The following is a 12087-nucleotide window of genomic DNA, read 5'->3' on the forward strand; positions in this document are numbered from 1 at the left end:
ACCTGAGTTTCCGAGGTTAGGGAAAAATAGAAAACCAGAAGAAAAACAAGCAAACCAAGCAAAATCTAAGAAAATGAAACTAAAGCAAACAAAATCTAACTTAAGACACACAAAAATCTGTATGAAGGAGGTGATAAAAGCACCTACTCATAAAATAAGACTTGAATATATTGATAGAGGGTAGCATCATTTTTCCAATCAAACACACTTCTTGGTTCTCCAATCTACTTCCCATGAGGAAGAATAGAGAGATAAGGGTATGTGTTGACTGTAGGGACCTAAATAGTGATTCACTCAAATATTATTACCCACTACCCTCTATGGAACATTTTTTTTCCTTTTATCAGTTTTTGAGAGGTTCTCACTCCTTGATGGGTATTATAGTTATAACCAAATTTTGGTGAAAGAAGAGGACTAATACAAGACACTTATTAGTAACTCAAGGATTATAAGCAAATCCAACTTTAGGCTACCACAAATTATCTACAATATAGAAATGGATCATCAACCAACTTTAAGAGACATAATCCTTCATTGAAATTTCCATATATAATGGTTGTAAATTAAATCCAAAAGATAATTAAATGCTAATTCAGAGATATACTTTAAGATATGCATGAAGTAGAAAATAAGACTTGCATTTTGATGATGATCTATAGTTGTGTATTATGATGAAAGAATGTTTCTTTTGTTGATGATGATGTCTAAATGGTGTATTCTATTAAGTCACTTTTGCATATGATGATTTCCCTTAGTATTCCCTCTGGGGCATAAAGTTACTACATAAAATATCTTTGGGGTACAAATCTTTGGCCTGTACTTTCCAACATTGGGGCAAAATTTCAAAGAGCCATGGACACGAATATTTAGGGATTAATGAACAAGATTGTTCTTATTTACGTTGATAATATAACTATTTTTTTTAAAGATACTAAAGAACATTTATTATCACCTCAAATAGGTCTTTGATAGGTGTAGAGAATATGGCATATCACTTAATATAGAATATCACTTAATCTAAAGAACTAAATCTTTGTTTTCTATCAAATTAACCTCCTTGGCAAAATTGTCTCAAAACATGGAATTAGTATTGATCTAGAAAGGGTAAGTTCTATACTAACTTTTCCTTTACCCATTCATAAGAAGCGTTTGAAAAGTTTCCTTGTTTATTAATTTTGTAAGAAGATATATACCTGATATAGAAAACTTCTTGAAGACACTAAATACTATGTTGAAAAATAATATGTGCTTCAGCTATACAAGAGAAGGAAAGAGGATATTTAAATCCAGTAATGAAGTTATAGAAAAAGAAACTACACTTATTAATCCTAATTTTTGTAAGTACTTCATACTATATTCTTTTGGGAGCCGAGATATCATCTCAGCAATGTTAGTACAATATCATTCTTCAGCCAAGGACTAGAAGTTAATGAAGAGAGTTATAATTTTGTTGAAAATCATGTAGTTTTTGTGATTAAAAATCTCAAAAAAATTGAACATGTTGTTTCAAACAATAATATTTATTTCATGGTTTCTCACATAGGTGCCAAAGAATTCTTTTAGTAAGGATTTGAGTGATAAAAGGGTAATTTTAATAACAAATGGAATGGAATACGACATGGAAATCAAAGTGACAAAGCTAGTAAGAGTTAAGGGTCTTTGTGAATAGCTAGATGTTTTGTTAGGAAGTGACCAAGAAAAATAAAATAGAGCCTTTCCTTGTACTTAATAATGAACCTCAAATTGATACATCTACAGATAATACAAGTTGGATACATGATATGGTTAATTATCTTCAAATACTTGAATGTCCAAAGGGGCTAAAAAATATAAAAGAAGCTATTTGATATTGTAAGTGATTCCTTATTTCCTTATAAGTGGAATTCTATTTAAAATTTATTTTAATCCTGACTCTATCGGAATCAAGAGTACATTGATTAACAGTAGTTCAGCCTTAATGTTTTTAATAAATAAATACATGTTTTTTTTTCTATTCTCAATAATTCTAAAGTATTCATTAAGATCCATTCATGACCATTACTTTACCTTGATACCATTGTACCCTATTATCCTCCCTACATTATTTTATGCCATACCATCAAAAATCATTATAATATTCTTCTTGACAAATCATGTATTTATGCAATGTTTGTACCATAGTCCTCTCTTCTATTCGACAATTGATAGCATTCCTCTATGGAAGGAAATATTTAATAATCAAATTATATACTAGCCTATTTTAGTATTACTATATTGTTATCATTGTTATTTCTATTACATCTACTATATATGCTACCTTTTGTATTAGTCATACTAGATACACCACTAGTATCTCTTCAATAATTCTTCACCATAGATAGATCATTCAAATTCTTCTAACATATATATTGGTGATGAAATGACCTCCTTAGAGTTTACGCTTCTTATTCTGGTGAATGTGAGGCTTACTCTACTCATTTTGACATCCCTCTATAGATAATGGATCCACATTGTTATGATAAAATAACTTCATTATCTTCTATCAATTATATGACTAGTCCCATATATCATAATATATTTCATTTCAACAAGGCCAATTATGTGGACCCTCCTCTTTCTAAATTAGAAAATAATTACAAGCCTAGATTCAAAATACTTTTTAAACATGGATAAAATGGAAATGGCCTTGGGAGCATAGGGTAAGGATTTAGAGTTCTTCTAGAACATACTTGTATATTTCTAGAATTTTAGTTTACGCTACTAGTTGACCTTCTTTTTTATCTAACATACTCTTTTTCTATTGGTTCATAACTCTATGAGTTCTCATTTACCTGGATCACACCTTTCTCCATAGCAAGAAGTGTTAAATTCCTATTTCATATACTCCTCTTTCATCTAAATTCTTGGATGATAATTCCTTCATGTAGATAGTTTATCCTCCTAAATATATCTTACCTATTCTCCAAAAACCCCACTTAATGACACAAATCACTAGTTCACATTGTCTACAAATTCCTTACAGTTTAGTAGTAATAGGTGTCTGAATGTGAAGTTTTTTTCTAAAAATGAATATTGTAGTGTCAAAGTTGGCAAAAAATTGTAACCAACTATTGTGGGTTCAGCCATGGAGGACTTAGGCAGTGCAAATTAGATTCTTAGAATGAGGATACATAGATACAAAAATAACAAGAAATTACGGTTGTCACAAAAAACTTATGTGGAGAAAGTTTTGCGACACTTCAATATATGCAGAATGCACCACCAGTTAGTACTCAAGTTCCCATTTTTTATTAAATTGTCTTCAGGACATTTCCCTAGCACAGAAGTAGAGAAGACATATATGTCTCATGTACCATACTCATCAATAGTTGGAAGCCTTATGTTTGCCATGGTGTGCACCAAACCAAACATTTTACAAGTAGTGAGAGTTGTCAGTAGGTACATGGTGAATCCTGGTACTAATCATTGGACAACTATGAAGTAGATTCTTAGATATTTGAGAGGCACTTCAAATGCTTCTATCTATTACAATGGGAGTAGTCTTCAAGTTAATGGGTATGTGTATGCATATTTTGGTGGAGACAAAGATAAGCTAAAGTCTACAATAGGTTAAATATTTTTTCCTTTGCTGGAGGTGTTATTAGTTGGGTGTCAAAATTGCAGACAGTGGTGGCATTATCTACTACTAAAGCAGAATATATGGCAACAACACAAGCTAGCAAGGAGGAAATTTGTCTTCATAGAATTTTGGGTGAATCGCAAGTGAACCAAGATAACATGGTGTTGCATTGTGAGAATCAAACATTCTTTACACTTAGCACGTAACTCCACATACCATTCCTGAACAAAGCATATTAGTATTCAATATCACTTTGTTCATGAAGTGGTGGAAGGAGGACAAATATCATTGGCCAAGATTCACACTGATGTAAACCCTATAGATATTATGATGAAACCTATTAGTAAAGAGAAGTTCATTTGGTGCAAAACTTCTCTTAGTCTATAGATTATGAGATGATAGATATCATTGGCAATGGTCTTTCAGTAGAGGAATTATTCATGAGTTTGAAATTTGACTTGAAGTGGGAGAATGTTGGAATGTGAAGTCCAAATTGGATTCTCATCTAGAAATGGTTGAGTCATCTTGGATTCTCATCTAGATGTGGTTGAGTCATTATGGATCAAGACTCTACAAATTGGTTGTTTTATGCTCCTCGAAGTAATGTTTTGATGTGTAGTTTTGAGATTGTTGTAACTTTATAATTCTCAAGAATCAATACGAAAGATATTTTTCTCAAGGCTTTTTACTGGTATATTTTTACTAGGTTTTTCCATGTAAATCTGACTGCTATGCGATTTTGTTCTTCTCTACAATTTTTTACACTTGTATTTTTTCTTACACTAGAAGTTTACTTGTTATTCTTGTAGTGGTGTTTGTTCATTTATTAAGATGCATGAAAAACATAGCAATTGAGTATATAAACATAAATTTAAGGTTCTTTAATATTTTATGAGGTTCTAGGAATAATAGATTAAGAAAACTCTGTATGTGAGGAAGCATGAGATGATGATGGACCCCATAATATAGCTTAAGCAACAATGAAAATTATAAACATGAACTTAAGTAATGTCAAGTGAATATTAAAAGAGTTATTTACATGATTTGAGAAAAGGTAGTAATAGAATTTTAGAATTTGAACATAATTTATCAGCTACTATTCTTTTTAAATTAAAATCATTTCAATAAAATATTACTAGCTTTAACCAAAAAAAAAACTAAGCACCATTTTGAGAATGTTAAATTAAAGTTAAAATAAAGTTATGTTTAAACTCTAATATACATTAAGAAAATATGAACAAATGTGTGACTTTTTTCTAAGAAATGTTTTGTAAGTAAATAATTATTTATGTTTTTTTAATGTAACTTTTTCAAAACATTGACAACCATATTTTCAAGCTTCCCAACTTTTTAGATTTCAAAAATGATAGAATGAAATGATAGTTGTAGATGCTTTTCAAGACATCTATCTTTTAAGAATTTGAAGTTTGGACATATAAAAAATAATAATATTTACCCAATAAAATTATAACGAATCATATATTGTATTTTGAAATTTTACCAGTTTCCTAAATAACTTATTTTAATTAATCAAATTTTCATTAAAAAGATTGTCACCATTAGAAGTGAGGTGACGAAAGTCTATGAAGACTCCCAACTTATAATTTACATAGAAAAGGTAGGGCTGGCATTCCCAAATCGAATTTTACTACAATCTTGAAATAAATTTTATAAGATAGAAATAAATATCCATTACTTACATATACTTATTTTGAAAAATAAAGCATATAAAAGTATATATTTCATTTTTTTATAACATATTTACATATATTAAAAAAGTATTTGTGATAGAATTATAACATTAATATTTCTAAAATATATGATGTGCTACTATAATAATGTTCAATTAATTAACTTTAAAGATACTTCCATATCAATTAGTATTAATGTTTGTAGACGTAATCACAACAATTAACTCCACTATATTATTTTACATGCATAAAGTCAACATTGGTTTGTCTGAGCTTTAAGACACATACAACATATGGTTTTGTTGTATTAAGTCAAATTTCATCCTCGTCAACACATGTATTTGTGAATAACACAAGAAATTGAATCAAAATCATTAAATAATTCACTCTATGATCGAATACATTCTAGGTGTCATCCAACATTTTATTTGAGTTAAATAAAAAATTATAATCAAAGCCTATTCCTGAAAAATGCTAAAATCATTTTTTTGTGCTTCTATTTCACATACAAATAAGTAATATCTTCAATTTTTAAGTTAAAATATTGTAATATTTCAAACATAAAAGTGTACTTTGTATTTTATTGATATACTATTTATAAAATTATAATATTTAATTAATGAATTAACTTAATATTTATTTATTCTTGTGAAAGAATTCAAATACTTTTAATACTTGTTTCATAAATTTGAAAAGAAAGACATCAAATTTGTCTAGTTATAATGAAATTACAAGGCAATCTCATTATCATGAGAAGTATTTGAGGATAATGATTTTACAATTTTTCACTATTATCTATTTGTCAATCTACTCAATAAACTAATTGCCATCTCATCTAATACATGAATGAATCTTCTCCTCCAATTCCTTTTTGTAGCCAAGATTCCAAACACTCCCCAAAATCCAATAGAAACACTTACCATCCACTCTACATACCAATGCCATGGAATTCCTTCTCCTTCATCATCTTCTTTCTTAAGAAGAGGAGTTGGTATGCTAGGATTTGACCTCTCTCCACATCTACATGATTTGTTGTTAACTGGGAATCCACAAAGATCACGGTTCCCACTAAAATAAGTAGAATTGAATGTATTAAATTGTCTTCCTTCTGGTATTTTTCCACAAAGCCTGTTGTTAGATACAATGAAAAAACTCAGAAAGGAAACTTGTAGCATTTCATTTGGAATCCTTCCATGCAGTTTATTGTTTGAGAGATCAAGTGATTCTAACTCTGTAAGTAATCCAAAGCTTCTTGGAATCTCTCCTGTAAGACCATTATCTGATAAGTTCAATGTGTGGAGACTTTTAAGATTCCCAATTACTGAAGGAATATCACCTGTTAGATTATTTACAGATAGATCAATGCAAGTTATAAGTAGCATCACTGAACTGACATACACCATTTCTAATCCTTTGTTGAACACTTGGATCTCTTCTTTGTAATAATAGGAGGTACCATCATTGTCATTTGAGCTTCCCAGTGTAGAATTCCTCATACTTTTCAATGCTGCTAATTGTGGTGGGATATAACCAATCAAACCATTCTGTGAAATGTCTAAAACATGGAGGCTTGACAAATTGCTCAATTGATGTGGAATGTGCCCTTCAAATTTATTTGACCTCAAAACAAGTATCATCAATTCAGAGAACTGGCCTAACCAAGATGGTATGTTCCCAGAAAAGAGATTGTTAGCCAAATCTAAAATTTGCAAGCTAGAACAATTTTTAAGGCTTGATGGCAAGTTTCCCTTCAACATATTGCCATCAAGATGAAGTGAACTGAGTTCACTTAACATTCCCATATGATATGGTATCTCTCCCATTAAACTAGTATTTGCTAGGTTTAATCTTGTTAAAATAGAGCAATTAGTTATGCTCGATGGTATTTTACCAAACAATTTGTTGTTTGAGAGATCTAAAACCTCCAAAGATTGCAGAAGACCAACTGAAGAAGGTATATCACCACTTAGATCATTTGCTGAAAATGACAAAAACCGAATTGCTGGTAGAAGATTACCAATATCCTTTGCAATAAATCCTGTGAATCTATTCTGAGACAAGTCCAATAGTTCCATGTTTGATGTTGGTACTGAAGAAAAAGGAAGAGGACCTTGTAACATATTACTATGTAAGTCCACACTCTGAAGATATTTTTTCATCAAGCTGGAGGGAACATGACCTTGTAAGTTATTGTATGACAAGTTAAGACTTTGCAAATTAGGAAGCATCCCTAACCAATTTGGAATATTTCCAAATAGACTATTATTGGAGAGATCCAAATGAGACAATCTATACTGTGTGGAAAGGAATGGTGGAACAATACCCCCAATATTACATGAAGCTAAGTATAGACCATCAAAGTAAATTGTGGGCACCCAATCTGGTTTGATGATGACAGTCAACTCATTGTAGGATAGATCAAGTGAATTAAGCCTAGTCCAATTTTCAAAAACATTGAGAAAAAGATTTCCTTGAAGATTGTATAAAGATAGATAAATACTTGTAATACTAGGAAGACTTCCAAATGAAATAGGAATGCTACCATTTAGTTGATTGTCACTAAGCCCAAGAAAACCTAGAGATGATAGTTCCCATAGCTGGAAGGGTATATTACCACTCAAGAAATTTGAGGAGAGCTCTAAGACCACCAAAGAGGAAAGATTGCCCAACTCAGAAGGTATATTACCACTCAAGAAATTTGAGGAGAGCTCTAAGCCCAGCAAAGAGGAAAGATTGCCCAACTCAGAAGGTATATTTCCAGTTAAACAATTGGAATAAAGATATAAATAAGTCAAAGATTGGATTTTACCAAGTGATGGTGGAATCTCTCCATTCAACAAATTGTTATAAAGAACCAAGGTTTGCAAGATAGAGAGATTACCAATAGAAGAAGGAATTGGGCCTTCCATATTTTTCATATCTCCCAAACTAAGATAAATGAGAGAAGAAATATTTGCAATACAAGGTGGCATACTTCCTTTCATATTAGACCCTGAAAGAAAAAGGACATTGAGTTGAGACCATTCCCCACATAATATTTGACTTAGGTTTCCACTAATTAAGTTTTCTCCCCCTAATGTAAACTCTTTTAGAGTAGGCAGACGAGAGAGACTCAAGGGAAACGAACCACTTAATAATGGACACTCATGCAACCAAAGAGAAACCAAAGTAGTCAAATTTCCTAACCACAAAGGTACCGACCCTTCAAAGTTATTGTAACCCAAGTGGAGGTGGGTGAGGAATGAGAGGTTTTGGATAGCATTGGGAATGTGTCCTGAAAGCATGCATCTTAAAAGGTGGAGTTGTTGGAGATTGTAGAGATGAGAAAGGGATGCTTCCAATTGCTTTCCTGTTATATTCAGCACCACTCCACTAAGAGACAAGTATTTTAATTTTTGCAGTTTTTCTGTCCACACTAAACTAGGGCTGTGCATTTCCCCATAAAGAAAAACTTCTGTTCCAACTTCTGTTCCAACAAATTCTGTTCCAAAATTATACACCTCTAAAACAGATAGGTCCAAAAATTCCAGCTGAGAGAGATTCCCCAATTGGTAGGGAATTGTACCATTGAACCCGGCCCTGGACAAGTTGAGATAAGCTAAATTGTGCAAGGAGGCAAATTGCTTTGGTATTTCACCTTCAAAAGAGTTCCAACTCAAATCTAGATGTCTCAATTCTTGCAAGGCAAATAGACCTACATGGTAAACGAAAACAAAAACTACTCAAATTACTGTAAAGGGAAAGCTTAAATCAGAAAACATGAAAGATTGCTTCGTAAAAGTACCTTTGGGTAGAACACCACTCAAAGAATTGAAGCTTAGATCTAAATGCTGCAGCCGCTTTAATTGGAACAAATCTGTAAGAAGCGTGCTATTTCTCTCACCAGACCAGCGATGTCTGGAATAATGAAGTTTGACAACATTTGAGGTGTGGGAGCTACATTCCACTCCCCTCCATTCGCAGCAATTAAAGCCCTGCCATGAATGCAATAAAAATGCAGGATCCAATTTATTCATGAAAGAAAGAAGAGCATCTCTTTCATGATGCAGGCATGTGATATTGCAGCTTATCATATGAAAACAGCTTGCGAATGCAATTAAGCAGCATATGACAGAGGAGGACCGATCCATTGCAAGAATTCAGATTATTTCACCTGCAACAACAACAACAATTAATAGATAAGCAGAACAACAACAACAATTTTGATTAGAGATTAAAATAATAAAAACTGAACAAGAATTGGCTGATATTAATTGAAAAATAACACAGAGAAATGCAGATAGCTACCAGGAGTTTAGTGCATAGATTGAGTAATGGAAAGTGTGAGAAGTGTGAGTAAGGAGGAAGGGAAAGTGAGGTTAAATAAGGAAAGAGCTGCTTATTTCGTGTCCAGCACGGGAGGAAATGACTGAAGCAGAACAAGTCAAATGACGGGGAAGACGGGATCGTGATCGTGAAGCAGAACAAGTCAAATGACGGGGATTCTTGTTTACAAGGCATTCTATATATGATATAATTAAAAAGTATGTTACTTTTTTCAACTTATTTTTTCAGGAAGTGTATATATTTATTTTATTTTATTTTCTAATAAAAAATTAGTTTATGTTTTCATATTTAATTTTGTACTGAATTGTAAATTTTAAACATTACAATAATTTAGTTATTAATATACAATTTTACTTTAATTTTCATTAGGGATAAGTAGTTTTTTCTTATATCTTTCTCATTTATTTTATGTAATTTTGTATTGATAATTTTTAATGCATGTTTTAAGCATATTTTTCTAGTTCTTTTAATACATTTATTATGTAATATTGTGTTATATTATATCATTATGTTCAAAATATCCATGGTTTATTTTCTAAAATAATGTTTGTCTTGGATTACATTGCATCTATGATAATGTCCCTTAGGCCAGATCATTGGCTTGGAAGTTCATCTTTTGTTTTAGTAATTTGAAATTCATATATGTTAAGGCGAAGAATCTAGGACATGATCATTATTCACTAAGGTGTGTGTGAAAAAAATTGATTATTTATTTTGTCAATTAAATTTAAAACCGTCACTAAGGTCATTTTAAAACATAAGGTTACTAAATATAGAGAGTATATAATCCTTCAAACATATTCAAATATCAAAACTTGAGACTTGTTTGTGTTTCCATTAATGGCATAGTGCAATGGTTGAGAATTAAGTTGTTTGGTTGGCCACCTAAAGTTTAAATCTATAGAGTTAAAATGATCACAAGTGTTATGCCCTTGCTTGTCCTGTGTACTCGTGGGTTTGCAAATTTGTCTAGAAGTGCAAATTATGCATGCCTCATAACCAAGAACCTATTTGTGTCACATTAGTTGTGTGATCATTAGAACCTCTCATTACTTCTATAAAATTTAAAACACTTGTTGTTCTCAACTATTGACTTCTCTATATCGCTAGCCAACACCTCTACTATTTTTATGTAAATTTATCATTATTGACTTAGTTATGATGACTAATTACATCTGCTATTGTATATTCTTACCTTGGGCACATGATTCTCTCACTTGAAGACTTATAGTGTATCCTTCTATGATGTTACTTTTAGCATTTTTCCTTTTTATATATATCACCAAAGTTGATCATGCTTAGTGACATCATAGTAATATGAGAGAAAATACAATGTCAAAAGTTGTATATCTTATAATTATCGCATTATGCTTTGAGCTTGCTTTGGTCTCCACCTCCCATAGCATATTCTAAGACCATTTTAATCTAGGCTTATCCTTTTAAGTACTTGTAGTGCTATCAATTTGTTATGTTTTTGTGTGTTCAATAATCTAATAAAAAACCATCCTTATTATATGACTAAAATTTAATAAAATTTCAAAATAAATGTAAACACAACCAAATAATTTTAATTTTTTTCCATGAAAAATAATTTATGTTTAGAAAAATTACAACAACAAAAAAAATTTGTAAATCTATGAGTTTCACTTAATCAAGTAAACGTAAAAAGTTAACATTGTTTACTATAATGCAATCAATAATTCAACTAATTCTAAATCTTGAAGTCGATTGAAGTTGGTAGGTGATAAGATGATTATTTTCAAACTGTCGTGCCGAGAAAGGTGGAAAAGTATTTAAATCTATCATTTTTAAACTGCCGCATGGAAACAAAATATCATGCAGTTTTCCAGACAGAAGACATCAAACTGTCGTGTGGCTCGTGAATTGGATCTTTCAAGAACAAAGGAAAGTTTTTTAGTGGACAAAACATTAAGTGACTTAATTTAATCATGTTGGTATGAGTTTGTTTTACACGAAAATTAATTATTTACTTATAAATTACGTTTATCTAATGTATATTCAAACTAAGGGTAACATTATAGTTTTAGGAAGTATCATTTTAGTCTATTGTGTTAGCATTGAAGTTCTAGATTTTCTTGATTATAAATCAAGTTGTATTGCTTTAGGCTTTCACCTAATACATTAATAATAAAAATTAGATGAACAACAAACTTGTGACGTTGTACCTCTACATTTACAAAGTGCAATGGTATAACATAATGACACCCATAACATGTTTAATGCAACAACCATAGTGAAAGAGTAACTAGGTATAGCCTCAACATTGTGACTAAAACAAGCAATGGGACACATCTCAAGTACCTCAAAAGGCAAGAAGAAATGGAAAATTCTCTCTTGATTTAGACTTTTGAGATGATACTACAAAAAACTCATATTACTAAAAACAAAGTGCATGCGTTAGAATTTGGAGTTTGAGCTCACATTTACATAGGATTGGGGTTCAAAAATAAA

General features: G+C 31.1%; 1 protein-coding gene across 1 annotated transcript; it reads right to left on the minus strand.

The window, feature by feature from the left end:
- Nucleotides 1–6057: 6057 nt before the first annotated feature.
- LOC131040393 (receptor-like protein 7) lies at nt 6058–9635 on the minus strand. The gene is made up of 3 exons (XM_057973304.2): nt 9577–9635; nt 9074–9442; nt 6058–8983 (listed from the first exon to the last, which is right to left on the minus strand). The coding sequence occupies exons 2-3, from the start codon at nt 9417–9419 to the stop codon at nt 6081–6083; spliced, it is 3249 nt and encodes a 1082-aa protein (XP_057829287.2). The 5' UTR covers nt 9420–9442; nt 9577–9635; the 3' UTR covers nt 6058–6080.
- Nucleotides 9636–12087: the final 2452 nt, after the last annotated feature.

This window comes from Cryptomeria japonica, chromosome 7, assembly GCF_030272615.1.
Source record: "Cryptomeria japonica chromosome 7, Sugi_1.0, whole genome shotgun sequence".
NCBI classification, from domain to species: domain Eukaryota; kingdom Viridiplantae; phylum Streptophyta; class Pinopsida; order Cupressales; family Cupressaceae; genus Cryptomeria; species Cryptomeria japonica.